This window comes from Polyodon spathula, chromosome 3 (assembly GCF_017654505.1).
Source record: "Polyodon spathula isolate WHYD16114869_AA chromosome 3, ASM1765450v1, whole genome shotgun sequence".
NCBI classification, from domain to species: Eukaryota; Metazoa; Chordata; class Actinopteri; order Acipenseriformes; family Polyodontidae; genus Polyodon; species Polyodon spathula.
The window spans coordinates 63,610,613-63,631,308 of NC_054536.1; the positions used below are offsets into that span (position 1 = coordinate 63,610,613).

General features: G+C 37.3%; 1 protein-coding gene across 1 annotated transcript; it reads right to left on the minus strand.

Moving 5' to 3' along the window:
• Positions 1–3,163: 3,163 nt before the first annotated feature.
• On the minus strand, positions 3,164–13,905 carry sdha (succinate dehydrogenase complex, subunit A, flavoprotein (Fp)). Its single transcript, XM_041245693.1, has 15 exons — positions 13,797–13,905; positions 11,573–11,659; positions 11,146–11,307; positions 10,718–10,861; positions 10,153–10,317; positions 8,964–9,112; positions 7,041–7,165; positions 6,413–6,581; positions 6,101–6,296; positions 4,983–5,154; positions 4,759–4,877; positions 4,493–4,604; positions 4,150–4,280; positions 3,753–3,863; positions 3,164–3,603 (listed from the first exon to the last, which is right to left on the minus strand). The coding sequence occupies exons 1-15, from the start codon at positions 13,854–13,856 to the stop codon at positions 3,517–3,519; spliced, it is 1,989 nt and encodes a 662-aa protein (XP_041101627.1). The 5' UTR covers positions 13,857–13,905; the 3' UTR covers positions 3,164–3,516.
• Between the last annotated feature and the right edge of the window lie 6,791 nt (positions 13,906–20,696).

A 20,696-nucleotide genomic window follows, 5' to 3' on the forward strand; every position in this document is an offset into this window, starting at 1 on the left:
AAGAAAGCAATGCTGATGTACTAGTAAGTAAGGGGCCGGAGGGGGTGATGTTGGTACACCAGAATCACTGTCAAACCCTCTTGAGGTGTCGTGGGCTAGTCGATGAAACACTGAGGATGGAAGGTGCCCACCTGAAGACCCCAGAGATGTACCCTACTTAGCTCAATCCAAACAGTTGTCATGCTGATGCGCTGGGGAGACTGCACTGTGGTTGATCCCCGGAGCCAGCATTGCTGCCGTTTTGTGTGCTAATGCGCTGGGAAGGCAAAATAAGCCGATCCCTAGAGTCAGCATTACACTTCAGCCATCAACACCAGGCAGAAGGATATCAACATCATCAGATGGAAAGAAATGCAAATGGCTGGAGATGCAGATGGATCACATTAGTTTTCTGAAAAGCTACGTCTTATCTTATCTTGGCGAAAGCCGAGTTCAAATCAGCGTGATGTTTTAACTATCTACCCTCATGTAGTGGAAATCATTTTTAGTTTTAGGTTAATGATATAAAAATATAATAAAATATTTAGTGCAGTACATTTTCAAAATACTAGTTATACATCTACAATAGGCTACCCTACTTGCACACAATATAATAATAATAATAATAATAATAATAATAATAATAATAATAATAATAATAATAATAAATACCTGAATCAGAATTCCGCAGGGACAGGGCAGTGTTCTCGCTAGTAGAATGTGGTTATATATTTTTTTTCTGTTGATGTTACAGAAAATAAAAAATGACGATGATTCCGATTAATATAATGTTCTGTAGTCCACTGTGGATATAAGAAGGTTAGGGAAATTGAGTGAGGAGCAATACATAGATTCCTGCCATGGTGGCGAGATTTGAGCAGAATCCACAAATGCGTTTATTGTCATTTTTGCTGATTTTGATCTGAAAAATGAAAACTAATGTTACAGAACTAAAAAGTAATAACTTCAATAGGTGCTTTCTTTCTTTAAAAAAATTACCATTTAAGTAAATGTCTAGTGAATTTCCCCACTTTGTGTGCATCACCGGTTACCCATTTACAAAACAAACAATGGAATGTTGTTCTTATGTTCTTGTCGATATGACTACTTTTTAAAAATTAGCATTGCAGTAATATCAATGGAAACCCTTAACAACCACAGTGAGGTACAGTATATTATCACAGCCTGGTAATATAGTGAAGACATGTACATATGTATGTCTGACTTACATGTATACATATAATGCTTTTCCAATTGTGATGAAAATGACTATTAGAATTATCAGAATATTTGGATATTTCCTACAAATAGGGTATTCTACATTGGAAATCTCTGTCATGGTGAACTAACTTTTCTTGTTATGTTGACTCCCCTACTGAAAGCCATTCTTTGTCTCTTTTTTGCTATAATGTACTGTTCTGTACATACTGTGAATATAGGCCATGCAGCCACCACATAGCATGTAGGCTTTCTTCTTTCACTTTTTGTATTTCAGAAATGTACTGAATATATTTTCCTATATAACATGTTACAGTAAAGTAACGTAAACCACCAATTTATCAGCAAAGAGAATAGAAAAGGAGGAGCCAACTTTATGTAAAATCATATGGACCTGTGAGTCTATGGGTCCTAGATTTGCTCAGAGTGTACTGAAGCAGTGTTCAGTCTTTTGTGCTCTACACCAACAACTTAAGGTCAATACCTGTATTCTAAGCTTTATGCTTTAAAGCAAATTATAATTTCCTCTGAAAATGAAAGACCTGTCGCAAGGGGTAAATCCATGAAATATTTTGTTTTGGAAACCAGGTTTCAACGGCACGAGACTATGACCCTGTGTGACAAAGACAACACACTGGATATTGGAAGCTTTGTTGTTGGAGAAAGATTAGTGAAACTATAAAAAAAAAAAAAAAGCATCTTGGGTAGCATAAACCAAGGTGTATGCTGGATCAGATCAAATGATTTGTAAACAAGGAAAAATGGAAATGTAAAAAAGATATGCTGATATATCCCGAGGTTAAAAACAATGTGGCACTGAAATGTTTAATGTTCACTGGACATCACCTGGAATGAAAGAACACAATCTTGTTCCAACTATAAAGACCCTATATCAAGCAGGTGGTCTGTATCACTGACATGGTGCAAGCAATGCGGCAATGAAAGCGTTTATTTTTACTGGACAACAAAGTATTTATATAACCCTACAAGTTACTACGTCCAAATGGTTTCGGAAGCCTTGACGAAGTGGCAGCGGCAGCATTGCAGAAAGAAAATCACACCTATGACTGAACTTGATCTAGAGAAGCACAGAATAGAACTCTGTACAACATATGAAGCCAGTACCTGGAAGGGTTAGGTCTATCATCCAGAAACCAAAAACTTACCATGACCTCAATATGGTGGTCATCGTAGATCACAGGTCAAAGTGAAGGTTGCCCTCAGATGTTGTCCCCAGTTTCCAAAACACTAAAATGTAAACCAGCTTAAATGGTTTACGAGGTATGAGCAGAAGTATGATTGGTGACGGGTTGACATATTCATACAAGCTCCCCTTATGAGGATGCTTAATTACATGTACTGAGCTCTGACCAGTTGGATTAACTTCCTGTAACATTCTGGCTAAGGTGAGTTACAATCAGGTCGTGTTAAATACCGTACAGAAAAATTACTTTCCTGAATTAAAGTAAAAAAAAAAAAAAATGAACACAATAACTAAAAGATTATGAAGAAAGGAAATCAGTGCTAAGAGGTCAAATAAAACCCTGGTTAGCACTCATTAATACTTTACCCAAACAGTGTTTTGCAGAAAAACCCTGCTTTTAATTTTTTTAATCATTATTTACCAGGCAAGTGAGGCAAGAACCAGGGATGCTGTGTTGACTGCCCTTGTAAACTTCCATAATCTCATGGATGTTATAAGGTTCTTATTGGACAGGGCAATTCTGACATTTCTAGTCATCTCTAATTGTTTCAGAACAGAGTAATTAAGTACAAATACTCAGAGTTTCAAAGAACTTAATTTTTGAATACTGCATTTAAAGCTACCCAGAATATGAAATCAAACAGCCTTAAGGCATGCAAGTCATACACTGCTTTTGAAAAATGATGGTTTTGCAAATAACGCTCCTGGAGCTGGATTTATTTGGGGAAGCAAGTGCCAACTATAATATTTAAAACAACAGAATGGAAAATGGTGATTTTTATTTACAGCATGAATGTAGCTCAGATATGCAAGCAACTTTAGTCAACTCTTAAATGTGCTGCATTGTACAGTCTCTAGTTTTTCTAGATTGTAGCAACATACTTGTCGATTTTATATTTAATCAGGAACAACATGTAAATCACTCTGCGTGCACAGAACAATTACAGTCTACTTTTTTTTTAAAGCAATAAAACGTTTTAACATACATCAGGAGTACACAGTTACAGGTATATCCTATGTTTGAAATCACAGATTGAAAGAGATGTCAAAACTGCTATTAAAAAAAAATAAGCACTTAATGATAGACACTTTATTAATATATTTATATATTCTGTCTAATAAGAGCGAATAGCAGGTGGGACGGCAGAACACTCTTCTTCATTTAAAGATGTATCAATCACAGGCCTGTACTCAAGGGTCACCTAAAAGAAATACAAACAAAAATAAATGTAAGTCTATTAGTTGGAATAAAAAGTGCAGTGCAAACAAGAAAAAAACAGTACAGTAGGTGTGTTTCAAGCTTGAGAATAGAACTAGGACTGTTAGGACAGTAAATAATTTTGTTTTGTACCTTTCCATTTGAATCCACAGTGGACAGGGTATGCTTTCTCCAGTGTTCACTGAAAGGGATCTTCTGTTGTCCTTGTATTGGTTTTGTATAATCATATTCATCTACACGGTCCTAAAGTCAAAATAATATATAGAAGAAACAAACAATTTTGTAAACACACAGAATATGGAAATATTGAAGACACTCACTATAGTTTTTGATAACACCAAATGATAAATATCTGCTTTCGAAGACCATTCTGAACCAATGTATGGTTATTTCAAATATGGTATTAAATCCCCAAACATACAGTATCTTTGTAACAATGGGGTTACCGACCCCCAGCCAATGAAAACTTTATACAGATGCTAAGAAAAAAATAAAATAATGGATTTGACATGAGTGAATTAACTCTTACTTTAAAATCTTCCCTGGCATGAGCTCCACGACTCTCTCGGCGTGCCTCAGCACCGTAGATTGTCTGTAGTGCACAGAGCATCAGATTCTGCAGTTCCAAAGCCTCCACCAGGTCAGTGTTCCATACAATGCCTAAAAGTAAAATGTAAATTAACGTATAAAGAAATCTGAGTTCATACTTCTTTTAAAAAAAAAAAAGAAGTTGTGTTTGGATACCCAACCACTTCCACAAACTTGCTGCTTTCCCACCTCACTGGAAGTGCAGTATAATTTAGTAGCCGGTGGTACAGTATAAGGAGGCATGTAGATTTTTGTTATAAATGAGTGTTTATTAGGATTAATACCTCTGTCAAATGTCTTTATGTCATCTATTGTCTTGTTGACAGCGCTCAGTTTTTCACATCCTTCTTTAAGAATGGGGCCTGTACGGAACACAGCTGCATGGGCCTGCATTGTCTATGTCACAAGAAAGGACAAAATAAACACAAGAATAGTATACACAATTCAGTAAAAAATAAAAAGGAAAACAAGATTGTATAATTTGTGTTTTGTTGAGGGAGAACATTATTACAATATAATGTGTGTGTGCATATTTTTAAAGATACACTACCTTTTGCATGTCAAGTCTGATTTCAGAAGTCCTTCTGTCACCATTGGCATATCTTATTTTATCTAGGTTGGCAACAGATTCCTCTCCAGCATTAGATTTAAGAGATGGAAGCGTATCTCCTAAAATAAAAAAAAAAAAGATACAAACAGAACCCAACAAAATTCTAGACAAAGTATTCAATTCAGTTTTATATTACAGTATTCACAAAGTCTTAAGTCACGTACCAGGCTTGCAAGATTCAGCAATGCTCAGAGCACACGCACGACCAAACACAACCAGATCAAGAAGGGAGTTTGCACCGAGTCGATTGGCTCCATGAACAGATGCAGACGCAGCCTCCCCACAGGCATACAGTCCTGGAACAACCTGATCCTCATTATTACGGTGAGTAATGACCTGCAATAGAACAGGGCATTTACAAACTAACAAAGTGGAAAGAGAGTGGTGGAATGTGGTTCAGTGGGGCAAGCGTTGGGAGCTTAAATAAAAATTAAATAAACAATGTTAAAATGGTATTTGTATGATATATGATTAAATATTTGTCCATCAAGTCCTTCATTTTTAAAATGAAATCTTCCAATAAAATATGCTCTTACTGAAAAGAGTACACCTTCTCTAAAACACCCTTCATTATAATGAACCGTCGGCTATAACGAATGAACCATGACCCTGGCCCCCCCCCCCCCCCAAAAATAAAAAAATAAAAGATAATCCCGGTCTGTGCACATGGGAATCATGCCACCTCTGCAGTAAAGTCAACTCTTTGGTCTTAATAAATAATACGCTATGTAACCATGCCTCCAAAATGAAAATAATTTTATGTTGCAACAAAGCTGGAAAATACATAGATCGTTTGATATTTGACATGAACATAGGTTGTCAAAAAGCCCTCTGATTTTTGGCTTGTTCAGTAACCATGCGGCAAAGTAAAACTGATTAAAGGAAAAAAAAAAAAAAAAACACTTGAGGATCTGGCTAACTTTACATGTCGGGTTGATTTGGAATAAAAACTCAGTTTGGGATTCTTGCATGCTGGATTAAGATTTGGAGCACTTTGAAAAGATTCATGTCAGATTTGAACAGTTTATTGTCCTTTCGCTACAATGAACCCCTCAATATAACAAACAACTGAACGGACCCAAACAGGTTCATTATAGCGAGGGTGTACTGTACTGGGTAGCTTTAAGATTTTCAATTTCCAACAATGTAGAACATAAGGTACAAACATCAAACTTTTAATGTATCAAAATAAGCTTTAATAACACGTTAAAGCTTTGTGAATAGCACCAACTGATCTGTGCCCACTGATCTCTACAAAGCCCCTTTAATGCATTGTGCCTACCTGCCCCTTGTAGTTTGTTGGAATTCCTCCCATATTGTAATGAACAGTAGGAAGGACAGGGATAGGTTCCTTTGTGACATCAACACCTGCAAATATCATGGCAGTCTCAGAGATGCCTGGCAGACGAGCGGCAAGCTGCTGAGGTGGCAGATGATGTAACTGCAGGTAGACATGGTCTTTATCAGGACCACATCCTCTGCAAAGCAAAAAATATTTCACTGTGATTGGTTGCTTTCTGATGTGATCTATAATGGGCGTCTACAGTGCCCTATAGGGCGAAAGGGTTAATGGCTAAACAGCAGCAGTACAAACCTTCCTTCACGGATCTCAATGGTCATAGCACGTGATACAACATCTCGAGAGGCAAGGTCCTTTGCATTAGGAGCATAGCGCTCCATAAACCTCTCACCCTCGCTGTTAATGAGGATGCCCCCTTCACCTCTGCAGCCTTCAGTGATCAGACAACCAGCCCCATAAATACCTACGTTTTTAATTAAAAAAAAGACAATTTGTATAATTTAACACTGGCAATAGGACCAACTAAATAAACCTAATTCAAGCTCATAGAAGCTAAACCCTGACACTATACAATTTATGTAGATCGATGTAATGTTTGTCTATGGTGCTTCTGTTTCAGGTTGAAATAGGGTTACTGCATGAACAAAGCTCAGTAACTTTGTTAGAAGCTTTGACCCAACGGTATATACAGTACCTTTTGTAGACTTTTTATATTATAGATAAATAAAATCCTATATTTATTTGCATTGCCTAAAATTCGTACTGATTTGTATTACGCTGGTTTAAACAGGTATATAATGAATGAACTAAAGCCAGAATTTGCTTATTTAAAACAGTTTTGTTCTCAACATATAACCAAGAAAATAGTAGCCCTTGAAAATAAGTACAGGGACAGCCCTAGTCTCTAGCAAGAACTACATACCTGTGGGATGAAACTGCACAAACTCCAAATCCTGATTGGGCAAACCTGCTCTAGTTATCATGGCCGTGCCATCACCTGTGTTGGTGTGGGCAGAAGTACAGCTGAAAAAGGCACGCCCATATCCACTTAAAAGAAGAAAAAAGAGAAGCAGCATAAGAAACAAAGTGGGCAAGTCGATCAAACTAACTTCCCCGAAGTTCAGCAAACTACAAGATATGCAGACTGTGTGGTTTGGGAGTGGAGAGCAGCAGTCAATATTATTGTTGTTGAATTTAAGGCATAAAATAAAAAAGGAAAAGAGAAGTCACAGTCATCATTTGGCTTTCAGATAAGTATAGTTTATTGAAAATAAAAGTTCTGAGTTGCAAAGTTACAACCAGACATCTTAAAGGTTACATGGTGACAACAGTTTCCAGGAATCCTCTTTCCAAGCATGGATCAGAGCAACACAAAGAACATTTTGGTGTTCTCAGTTTAAATGCAGTCTCTCAGTGACATCATGAATTTTCCTTAAACCTATCAGAAAGACACAAATCTCTTCTCACTTGGTTAATTGCCCATTTGTCCTAACCCTAGCTTCAAAGCATCTGGTTCAATCCAGTTTATCTTTGAAGTAGTCAGTTTTTATAACCCTCATAAAATCAACTGTAATTTCCTAAGAAAACCTGTTTTATTTCTAGTTTGTACTGTCCAAGTAGGAATTTAACCAGAATCTGGCTTAATCTTTGTATTCTAAGACCAAAAATTCATTTATATCTAAATAAAATGTTCCAACAGTTGTGCATGTTTTTTTTTTTTTTTCTCCAAACCATAGTAATATCCTTTCTTGATAAACAGATTACTGTGTATTCAGTATGCAATATTAAAAATAGATAACACACAAAACATATCACACAGCTTACGTTAAAGTGCCACAAAATTGACATTTTACATGAACAATGTCCAGAATCTATTAATGCAATAAATCATTCTGATTTATTGCATTGTCATGCTTCACTTGTTGTGACAGTTCTCCATTAAGGTTTGTACTACAGAACGCCTCGATCCGAACCAGGGTTTCCAGACTCCGAGGGCTGCAGTTACCACAGCGGTAGGATTGATTTTCTCAAACAAACCGAAATTTGCAAAAACTGAACCATACCCGAAACTAACTAAATATAGAATGAGAAAGCATTGGCAGTTTCAGCACTAATCTGGTGGCATTGTCGGGAGCTCATCACACACTCACTTTATTTTTTATTAAGGCAGCTCCTTGTATTGAAATAAGTTTCATTTGTTGCTGTATTCTATCCGCATGTTGATTTAATTCAAGTGGGCTGTTAAGAATCTTTTACCCGGTAAATTATTTCAACATCAAGTTAATATTGCAGGCAATGATGCTGATGGTACTACATACTATAAATAAAATATGTGTTTTGTAGCCATAAAACAAAACACATATTAAAAAATAAACTGCAACAGCATTGGCTGGACTGACAGAATTTTAGCACAGATCAACAAGTCTGTTCTGTGCTACGAGGTAATCTTAGGGGAAACATCTGACAAGTAACTGCATTTAACCATCCTTGTCGGTAGACAAAAATCAAGGATGACAAGTAGAGCACTACATTACATCTTTTGTAAACCCAGGTGGTAATTAAAATTGGAGCATTTTTGCAACAGCATTAGAAAATTTAACAAAGTCATTGTAAACACCCACCTTTTTAAAGATATGCACTGATTAACAGTATTGTTCTTATGATGTGTGACGGACAAAATATTAGCACAGTCCCTCAACTAACACACTATGACACAGCACTTTAGATTGTTGGAAACCCATGTCATAACACAGATATGCCAGTCAAATTGATTGTAATCAGGAATAGTTGCGCAACAATCATACCGGGCTACCTCTATTTTTGTTGTATTTATGTTCTTACTTACCCTGTGGCAATGACAGTGTTTTTTGCCCTGAAGCGGTGGATTGACCCATCTTCCATGCACAGCGCTATCACTCCTTTACACTCTCCGTTTTCCATCAGTAAATCCAAGGCAAAATATTCAACAAAGTAGCTGGTGTCATACCTTAAGGACTAAAGAAAGGTACATAATTATTATTCTTTTAAGAGCCACATCCATCTAGCTCTCCAGAATTAAAACACAGCCAATTTTGTTTGTGTAAAACTAGGGGTTTTATAACTTCATTGGGAGAGGCCGTGGTCGAGGATCTAGCAGGCGAGATCAAACAATACAGAAAGCTGGAATGTTGAAACCAGATCATTTGAGGATATATGTGGAAGGAAGGGGTAATGATTCAGCATCAAGAAGTAATACTGGACTAACAGAAAGAAGGAAAGTCACATATGGATCACCTGGGTCATGAAATGCATCACAGAACCCAGCACCTCAATGTGCAGGAAACAAGTTACCTCAGGCAAAGGTGCAACCCAGGTGGAGAGTGGCACCCAGGTACAACTACCAGAACCAGCTGGCATCTCCACCAAGCCTGTGAAACAGGAGGGAAACACCCAGCACTGAAGCAAAAGAAGCATAGAGCGTAGGGACATCAAGAAAGTCCAGGAGGTTGAAGGAGGTGTTTTTAACCTGTTGTAAGGAGCTAAACTGGGGAACTTGAGTCCCAAGATGTGTCAGCAAGTTTGGGAAAAATGATATGTAAATGTGTAGGGGCAAGGATGCTCGAATTTGAGTGAAGTTATGAAAAAAAAAAAGGAACGTCAGCTAATTTAAAAAAAAGTTGATGGTAAAAGCAAGTAAAAAAGAGGGAAGTGGAGCAAATAATTTTAGAATCAAAAAGGTGCAAGGAAGAGGAACTTAGTGTGACCAGGAAAGAAGTGCCATTACCAAGTACAGCAAAAAAGTGTATATATATATATATATATATATATTTTTTTTTTTTTACAGATCTAACATTGAGTTAAACAGATTCTTTTTAGCTAGTTTCGTAGTCTCCAAACCACTAATCTTGAACAATGTAACACTGCTAATCTGGATCTGTGGGAACATTTTACAAGGCCTTTCTCTGCAAAATGCCTGGGAAGAATATCCTTTTAGGATACCAAAATGTATATTTAAAATCGCTGTATTTACAGACCTATTTATAAAAGTTTCTTACCCGACCATAGAGCGTGTGCAGCAGAGAGTGTCCGGTCCTGTCAGCTACACAGCAGCACCTGTGGGCCTGGCCACCTTTTCCAAACTGCAGACTTTGTCCTCCAAAAGCACGCTGGTAAATCTTCCCGTCATCAGTTCTACTGAATGGCATTCCATAATTTTCCAACTGAAACCGAAAATTCACACAATTGACAGTTTAATCTATAAGAAATATTATTTTAACGTTTAAGGCAAGATGCAAGTGTTTTTTTTTTTTGGGGGGGGGGGGGGGGGGGGGAATTCTAATATTATTAAAAAATACAGTGCATATACCACGACATACCACAAAATGAAAAAAGCATTGCCCTACCCCAGTACTAAAAAGATTGATTTTGGTAGTCCTGAGAACTTTTCATGTAACTTAACCAAAAGACCAATGATCTAGCCAGTTAGATATACTACTACAGCAAGTAATAATATTGTAATCACAGCTTTTATCATGGTTGTTACAATTTAGGTGGGCAATCTTGGTTGGTGATCCAAATTGGCGTGTTTCAGTGCATAGACAGTTGTAATGGGGTCCTCACCTCAACAACGGCAGCAGGAGCCTGTTCTGTCATGTAGTGGATTGCATCCTGATCTCCCAACCAATCAGAACCCTTTACTGTATCATAGAAATGCCATCTCCAGTCATCATCTTCCATGTTTCCCAGGGCTGCATTTATTCCACCCTGAAACACCAAAAATATGTTAAACAAAACATTTAGTCCATTTTGGTTTGTGTTTTTTAAATCTTAAATAATAAAGTCTTGGTGGACTTTACATTACTAATGCAATATTATCATTGCCTAAAAAGCTCTGTATGTTAATGGATTTTCTGAACATAAATAGACTGTCATAAAACAAGCAAATCAGGCAACTTTTTTTTTTTTATAGATATAATATATATATTATATATATATATATATATATATATATATATATATATTTGGGTACTATTTTAAGGCTATCTTACCTGTGCAGCCACTGTGTGTGATCTTGTAGGAAACAGTTTTGTAATGCAGGCAGTGTTAAAGCCAGCCTCAGACAAACCAAAAGCAGCCCGCAAGCCGGCCCCGCCTGCACCCACAACAACTGCATCAAAGTCATGGTCTACCACTGGGTACTGTGTAGATATCTGAAAAAAACGACAGTAAAACAAAGCATTTTAATGGGAACTACTGCAAACAATATACAAGGTGATTCACAACTTGCGAGCACTATAACTTCAGTTAGATCAGAAGGTTCAACCAAAAACATAAGTTAAACAGGATAGGAGCAGCTCAGTTCAGAAGTCAGTTAATTGTTAACAGTCGAAATAATTACATTTAAAAATTAAGATTATTAACACATCCATACTTAAAACAATGTCAGTCACTTAAATAAATAAATAGAATACTTACTGCATTTGAAACTTTTGCGGTCTTGTCCTTATTCCCGTAGACAGTAAAGTGAAACTGCCGAGCACCTCCTTGGACGATCGCCGGAAGCTGCCAGAACAACAGAAAGTTAAACGTACTCTACAGTTCGCCAAATTTGGTTGCATTGGTCCAGAAAAAGTTTTTTGTGCGACCAGCAATTTTTTTTGAGGTGCACATGTGCGCCAATGATTTCACAAACTCAAAAACTGACTAAGAAATTAAAATTGTCAGCTACAAATATAAACTCATCTTAAATATATACAGTATACAATAATGTAATTGTTTTCATTGTAATAACAACAACTGAGGATATTCAGATGAAAATTTGTTGTGATTTGTTTCATAATGACGTTTGTGGTTTTCAGTAAAAGCAAACTCTTCCTCCCATTCTGGCTTAAAATCTCATACTTGTGTTTATTACTTGTGGATGGTTGAATTTAAATCAATGGAAGTAATGTTAAAACTGTACAATGTATTAGTAAGACCTCATCTTGAACATTATGTTCAGTTCTGGTCACCTCGATACAAAAAGGATATTGCTGCTCTAGAAAGAGTGCAAACAAGAGTGACCAGAATTATTCTGGGTTTAAAAGGCATGTCATATGTAGACAGGCTAAAAGAACTGAATCTATTCAGTCTTGAACAAAGAAGACTATGTGGCGATCTGACTCAGGCATTCAAAATTCTAAAAGGTATTGACAGTGTCGACCCAAGAGACTTTTTCAACCTGAAAAAGGAAACAAAGACCAGTGGTCACAAATGGAGATTAGACAAAGGGGCATCCAGAACAGAAAATAGGAGGCACTTTTTTACACAGAGAATTGTGAGGGTCTGGAACCAACTCCCCAGTAACGTTGTTGAAGCTGACACCCTGGGATCCTTCAAGAAGCTGCTTTATGGGATCCTGGGATCAATAAACTACTAACAACCAAACGAGCAAGATGTGCTGAATGGCCTCCTCTCGTTTGTAAACTGTCTTCTGTTCTTATAGTTTGCTTAATTCTAAATGTGCATGCGGCAGCACGAGGGTTCGAAAGTCATCAAGTGCCGAAAAGTGCCCCCCCCCCCCAAAAAAGGGTGATGATGATGCACATGGTTTAAGTTCCGGTCTTAATTTATACCAGTGTGCCTGCTCTTCAGTGCTCTGGGTCTCACTTTTAAAAAAAAAAAAAAATGTATCCTTCGTAAAAAATGTGATGGTGACACAATCCCCCTTGATCAATTCCACTACACACCCCTGGGGACCACAACCCTAAGTTTGAGAGCCCCCGATCTAGCAGATTGTAGTTATGCCACAGCTTTGTAACAATAATCATTATTGTTTGGAAGATTCCTGCTGCCACAGTTGATTACTTCTTCACTAATTTATTATACATAAAAAAGTGTTCCTTTGCCGTATTGCTCCACATTTCCTATTCTATTACCCATCTTCCCAGTAATAATTGGCAGAAAACAATGGTCTTTACAATTTCTTGTAATTATTCCACTGCATAGACTGTATTAACAGTATTCATAGAAATGCATATATAATTGAACATTAAAAAAAATATTTTTCACGTACAGAATTGTTTACTAAAACAAATACTTATTTTCTGAATACTTTGAATGAATAAAACACATTTGATCCTTTTTTTTTGCAGTGCCATCTAGTGGCAGGCAAGCATCTCAGCAGCCTCATCAGAAGTTCTTGCATGACCCCGCATTTCCGCCCTGCAGTATCCCATAATGCTGTTCCAATAATTACATAATAATTTTATAATTATTATGTAAACAATAAGTAGTTTTTAAAAAAAAAATAATAATAATAATTTTGGTTGGCCTAACGTTTTAATTGAGCAAAACGTCTACAAAACACTTATTTTCTTTGTGTTCGCCACAGTGACCTTGACTTCACATCGTGTTATCGAATTCTACCCACCTTCTAGTTCGCCTTTATTATTATATTTTACCAAACATTATTATACTTTGCATTATATTTTATTATCAATCTTAAAACGTTTTTTATTTTTTATTTTTTACCTTACATTGACAAAACCAGCGGCGGTTATCTTACTCAGCTTGACTGTGAGCTGTGAATGACTTTGGTTATTGACTGTTCAAAACCAAACCACTTTAACACATATCTACATTGCCACACCGAGTTGTTCTAAGGTAATACTGATATCCCTGGGCTTGTCTAATTTACATTAAATGAATGCACACTTACAGCTTTCGTTGAAAGCACAGTCTTGCCAAGAATTCTAGAGGCACGGCACAAAGCAGCCATGATTCCTAGTCCTGACAGAACGCCTTCCCATCCGACAGTCACGATAGTGACAGCCAGTTACATCCGACCTGAAATCGGGATATACCATATGCAGAATCTTGGGGGTGGACTCGAAATCTAAGCAGCGGATTCAACTAAACTAACTTTTTATTCTTTACCCGCTTTGACCGTAACAGGCAATATGATAAATACTAATGTAATGAAATATATAGAACTACATTGTTATTAACCTTTCAAATGCGCTTTCTCTCGTATGTAATAATCATAAAACTCCCCTCCCGTTGTAGGTGACCGAGTGCAAAACTGTTGTGTATGTAATGTGTTTGCAAGTGTGCAACGTGAATGTGCAGCGAGCACCGGGCAGGAGTAGGTCAGTGTCCATGGTGAGTGATGGATGCGTTCGTAAACTAAATCTCAGAGTGCATGTATTTAAACCCCAGTCACTGGTATAATCAACATATAGGTAAATAGTATATAATATGGAATATTGCTGACATGTCTTCTTTGCTTGCGCCATTGTGGCGTTGCTGCATAGCAACACACATTTCCGACTTGATGAGCACAAGATCTTATAGTGCACAGGTCGGTGACTACATCACTGGCACATTATGTGCAAGCAGTTAATCAACACTTTGAAATAAAATGTTCCTTAATTTTAAATAAGGAAACACAACGCCCCTCCCCCACCCCTTGTCCTCTTGGGTGCACGCCGCCCTCCAGTCGTATTGGATGTAAACGCCCCTCTTTTCTTCAGAACGGCTCTTGGGGGTGGTATCGCCACCGCTGAGAAACTCTGGTCCAGACGTGGTCTAGTGAAGCGGATCGAAGAGACATTCTGTGCTATTGCAGGTATTATTATAATATATATGTAATGTTTTTGTCCATGTAAATAAGGAAAAACATCAATATACATAATTTTTATTTATTTTATTATTATTATTATTATTATTATTATTATTATTATTATTATTATTCATGTTTCATTATTAATTTTTGACTTACGGTTTCCCAGCGTGATTGGTGCGGTGAATTGAAATAAAAATAGTACTGTCTATATGTTGTTTAGGATATTATGTCTATAAACTATGACCATACCTAATTTTCTATTAATCAAAATACAGCGGGTTATAATTATAAATAATAAGTAATGTAAATATTAAAGCCAGGGGATTCGAGCTTTTGTGCTCGGGATACGACTATACTTACGTGTAGAATATTCATTTTAGAGGGCTTATGTGGAAGGAGACGTGCAAAGTACATTCAGTTAAAATACATACAAACTTTTATTAATTTTGCTGTAACAGTGGTGGTGTTTATAAGTAATAAGACCCTCCACATCGGGCATATATCAGGCATTATACAGTGTCTCGGGCTCCATCATTACCCAAACTGCGAATCCCTGGTAATGTCCTCTGTGTCGTGTCTTATTACTTAATGAAATTAAGTCCAATTAGCTACCTCTGCGTTTATTTTAATAGATGTTTGTTTTACAATTCGGCATTTTTGTCTGCTGAGGGTATTCGCAAGTCAGTGGTGTTTTATTATAAAGTGAACCCGATCATCCCTTTTTTTTTCTCTCCTTCATTGGAATGATGCACAGGATTCATATTGCATTGGAATGTAGAAGGACTCTGGAAATCGAACCTGTTTCGTTATTTTTTACGCCCAAGTGTAAACGAAAAACGCCGCAGATAAACGCTGTAATGTGATTAGCCCCTAACTCCGATGTAAGAACTTTTTGTTGCAAAAAAAAAAAAAAAACACTACGTCACACTGTTGGACTTAACTGCCAGACCAGTATTGTTTCCGTCCCTTAACAACCAATACACACTGCCGGACCTTCCAACTCCCACCTAATAGGCTCTCGTTAACAATCAGTAAATGTACTGTATTCAAGCCCCAAAAACACAAGAGTATAGTGTTGCAGATTGGAGCCTCTCACGCGCCGCATCTAAAATGGCTTAAATCATGTACTAAAATATTGCAGAGTTTGTAAAGCATAATATTATTAATACAGGGCGCCCTCGTTTAAGGGCTGCAGTCGTTTTGATCAATTTAAAATAAATGCCGCGGCGCAAATTGAAGTAATACGTTTTTTTTTTTTTTTTTTTTAAAAGAGTAAAACCGGTTTAAAAGGCATTGAATCGCAAAAGGACACTCAGTTCTGTATCTCCAGCCAAGCCCCTCTCTTTGTTCGCTGTGTTTTTCACATACCTCTTTGTAGACTTGCAAACTGATATATCCTCTCCTGATCACTCATTTTAACACCTAACTCCTCAATAATGCGATTCAAGTCATTATTTTATTACTATAACATCTCAAAATGCTCTGCAAGAATGCACCCGTGACCGTAGGGATTTAATTGTGGAAGACAGCAAAGGAAAGAAGGTAAAACTTAAGTGTGCAAGTACTGTCCAGTTACTACTATACATATTTTGACAAAAAAACAAAGAAACGCTCAAGCATTTTGGAATGTAACGGAAAACACTCATTTCATACAGTATATCAAAAAGGAAAGCCCTGAAAAAAAAAACAACAAAAAAAAAACGATTTACATAAAACTCAAAAATAGCTAAAAATATGCACCAATACAATATAGAATGCAATTCACAATATTGGAAAAAGTATCACCAGGTGGGACATTATGTATTAACAATAATGGTATCACATTTCAGAACTACAGAAATGGTGTGCAGTTGGTTGGCAACAATTGGAAAATAAGTTAGGCACTGTATAGTACATATTATAGCCGATTGCATTAGTAAGACCTCATCTTGAGTATTGTGTTCAGTTCTGGTCACCTCTCTATTGCTGCTGTAGAAAGAGTGCAAAGAAGAGCGACCAGAATTATTCCAGGTTTAAAAGGCATGTCATATGCAGACAGGCTAAAAGAATTGAATCTATTCAGTCTTGAACAAAGAAAACTACGAGGGGACCTAATTCAAGCATTCAGCATTCTAAAAGGTATTGACATTGTCGACCCAAGGGACTTTTTCGCCCTGAAAAAAGAAACAAGGACCAGGGATCACGAATGGACATTAGATAAAGGGGCATTCAGAACAGAAAATAGGAGGCACTTATTTACACAGAGAACCGTGAGGGTCTGGAATCAACTCCCCAGTAATGTTGTTGAAGCTGACACCCTGGGATCCTTCAAGAAGCTGCTTGATGAGATTCTGGGATCAATAAGCTACTAACAACCAAACGAGCAAGATGGTCTGAATGGCTTCCTCTCGTTTGTAAACTTTCTTATGTTCTTATGATGCTGAAGGTTCGATTGTGAACTTCCTCATGTAGGCTGACATGCTGGGAAAAAATATTCTCATTCAGACTAAATTGCAGTCACTTGCAAACTGTACAATATATTCAGCAGTTTGGTTGTTTTCAGAATTAAAGTACATTACTATTTGGTGCAAATTAAATTTAAACACTTGCACTACAATTTCAAATGAAATGTTTGTCAGATAGTTTTCCTAGTTTATTTTCGTATTACAGCACATCTTACCTTGAGTGTATTATAGTTATGGATGTTTGTGACGGAAAGATGAGTTCTGGTGATGAATCTTCCTCCCAACCTGTGAGGGCGCTAAAGAACGAGAGGAGAAGTATCTGGAAGGGCTGGCCTGACAGTTCGTTTCCGGGTCAGGGAAGTGGGTCAGCCTGGAGGGAAGCGCGACTCTGTTGTAAGACCGTATTGATTTGAAAGGTAAACGAGAGGCAGCTGCAACCGTTTATCTCGATATCATGCGGGATTACATATAGGGGCCAGGGTAACGCTGATCTTCTCCTTCGTTTGGGTTAAACGAGTGGAGAGAGAGAAGGACTGAGAGAGGAGCTCTCAGAGTGGATTGTGTTAGTGTTTTGTATTGTTGTGTCTGTCCGTGTAACTGTCTGTTTTTGTATTCAGCACTAGACAGTTAACGTACATCTCCGGAGCTGTCGAAAGGAGAGCACTATCCGGAGCACCACTGCACTGAGCACCTGCACGTTTTCGATCACCCAGGACTGGTGACCGTACCGCTGTTTTTGTTCAGGACTGTGCCCTTGGCTTCATTATCCCGTGCTTTACACATTGTTGTGTATTGCCGGGGATTTATTATTTTTGACGGTCGCCAGACCTGGAAAAGAGCAATAAAGCACTTATTCACTGAATCACTGTTGTCTGTTCATCACTCCTGCACCGCACCACCGCGACATCTGTTCCCCTTACCAACCACTTTGCCACAATGTTGTATCATAATTCCTTGGCACACTTGACAAGATTGTCATGCATCATGCAGTAGCTGTCACACAAAAAAAAAAAAACACCTTTAGATTATTCAAGAATGTGTGACATACGGCCAGGTTGATGAATAGATAGGCAGACAAATTAATATAGTCCCTTAAAAGATCTAAGCACGTTTGCTCACTGATCCAGTTAAAATTGTTAATTTCACTGTGAATGTGTTTTCTTTTCAAAGATGAAGGTACACTATAGAGCAGCCCTCTTGTTCACGTTGATACTCGAGCATTATTAGACGTGTTGCTGTCTGTGCTGGACACAGTGCCCGTTTCAGAAGAACTGTTTCATTTATTGTCAGTCACCTGTCCCACAGATTCAGTGAGTGTGGAATTCTAGTGATTCTTTGTCTCACAAAGTCTTTGTATTTCCCACACTGTTGTGCACGACATATTTTTATTTATTCAGACTTTCAAAATCGAATGAAATGCCTTGTTAGATGTTGTGTAACTTGTTATTTTTCCCCCTTTGTGGTGAAATACCATTTTCAGACACAAGGTGGTACAATGTTTTAGGCAAATAGAAAAAGCAGGGTGCAGTACTTTCAAGCCATATAAACAAAGGAGCAAATTCTGACATTCAAAGCTGTGTGGCATCAACTGCTCATAAAACATGAATCCTACTCACTTATTATAAAAGCAAAGTGCAAATCATGTTTTCTTTTTTGTAATCAGGTGTTAAATCTGAAGTAAATATTTTGGGGCTAGAAGTTTTACAACCGCATCTGTGTAGAGGATAATGTGGCTTGGGATTATGTGAATGCTCAAGAACTCACCCCAGGATAAACTCATCAGAAATGTTAAGACAAATGTAATAATGTGTGAGTTTTAATGTGAACATGGCAGTTGACTCAGGAATGTGGGTACCTCCTGGTTTGCTGTTCAGGAAAACAGGTTTTACACAGAATATGAATCATACTTCTCATCATCACCACTTTCTCAAGTGGAAGCAGCTTCTCAGGGGTGAATGTCCTTCTAATATCTCTCGTTTAGGGTAGTGTCGTTACAGTATTTGAAAATATCTGGCCTGTTTAAAATAATCCGCATTCCTGAACATATTTATAGTAGATATGAACTGCAGTGAATCTACATGCTGCCAGTGGTTATGTTATTCATATGGACCCTTTGTTACAAAGGTAGAAAATCATAAACATCTAACAGCCAAATGTAAACCAATTCAAGAAAGTTAATCCAAGACTTGCATAAGTCATAATTGATATTTTGCTGCCCAAAACTAGCGTTTTGTGTTTGGTGTCTAGTTGTGTTTTTTTCTTAGTAAAATGTATTTGGGCCAGGTTTATAAACTCCACATTAGCTGTTTAGTTCAGCATCCAGAATCTCAATATTTCTGTGTAACACTCGCAGTCAGATTTTGATGCCTGTGAGTGCTTTGTTCTGATGATAAAACAAACAGCAAATGTAGTCAGTCAATGCAGAAAGAAAAGGTAGTTGGAAGTTGAAATACATATTGTGAAAGATATCACTCGTTTTCAGGTTCGTAGACCTGTTTTAAGGAAACCCAGACACAAAATTTTAAGTTTTTAAAGCACTTGCATGCAATTTTGTTATTTACAGAAGTAAGATAAGTCAAAGCAAAACAAAACCTAACTCCCACATGGAGTACTAACTAAACTTTGTACCATCTTTAAATTGACAAACTGGACAGCTAAGCTGTTTACCAGTCACAAAACATTAACATTACAACACAAACAAAAAGGTGAACGCACCACCTTTTGTTAAATCATGCAATGAAAGTCTCTCTCTCTCTTTTACCTCCTTTGGCTTGCTCCCATGGCATTCTACCTCCACTACGTCTCCTGCCTCTAATATGTGTGTGTGCGCGCATGAATGTGGCTGTATTTCATAACAAAATTTATTTAAGTAAAATGTTAAGTTGAAATATGGTAGTAGACATAGTTATTTAAAACTATTGTGTACTGGTCCTTTAAATATAGGTCAACACAAATGTGTAAGCCAGACTAACAGAAGCTTGGAAGTGATTTCACCTGCAGGTTCTATTGGAATAAGATTAATTTGCTCTATTACCTTTACTTTGTAGAATCTGTGTGTGTGTGTGTGTGTTGTAAGTGTTGGAGTAAGATTAATTTTCTCTGCAACATCTACTTTGTATAACATCTGTGTATGTGTTTGAAAATACATATTTATAATTATTAATTTGTGAAACCTCTGCTTTGTATAACCAGTTTGGGTGGGATCCTGTGTGCTGAGAATATGTTTACAGTTGGGGGAAGGGAATTAGATCAGAGAAGCCAGAAAGGATGCAGAAAAGAACAGGAATGTCAGTCCCTGATGGTAAACGCACCAAATAACAATGAAATATCCCACAAATTGCGATGTCTTCTATATTGTGGTCATCTCTGTTAAAATGTCTGGCGACAGGAAAGGTAGAGGTGTTAATTCGTATACTTCTCGGATGTTCCACGAAGCGATCAGCTAAGCGCCATTTTGTTTCACCAATATATAGTGTGTTACATTTGATGCAGCCAATGCAATATACTATTCCTTTACTAATGCAAGTTAAAGTATCATGAATAGTAAATG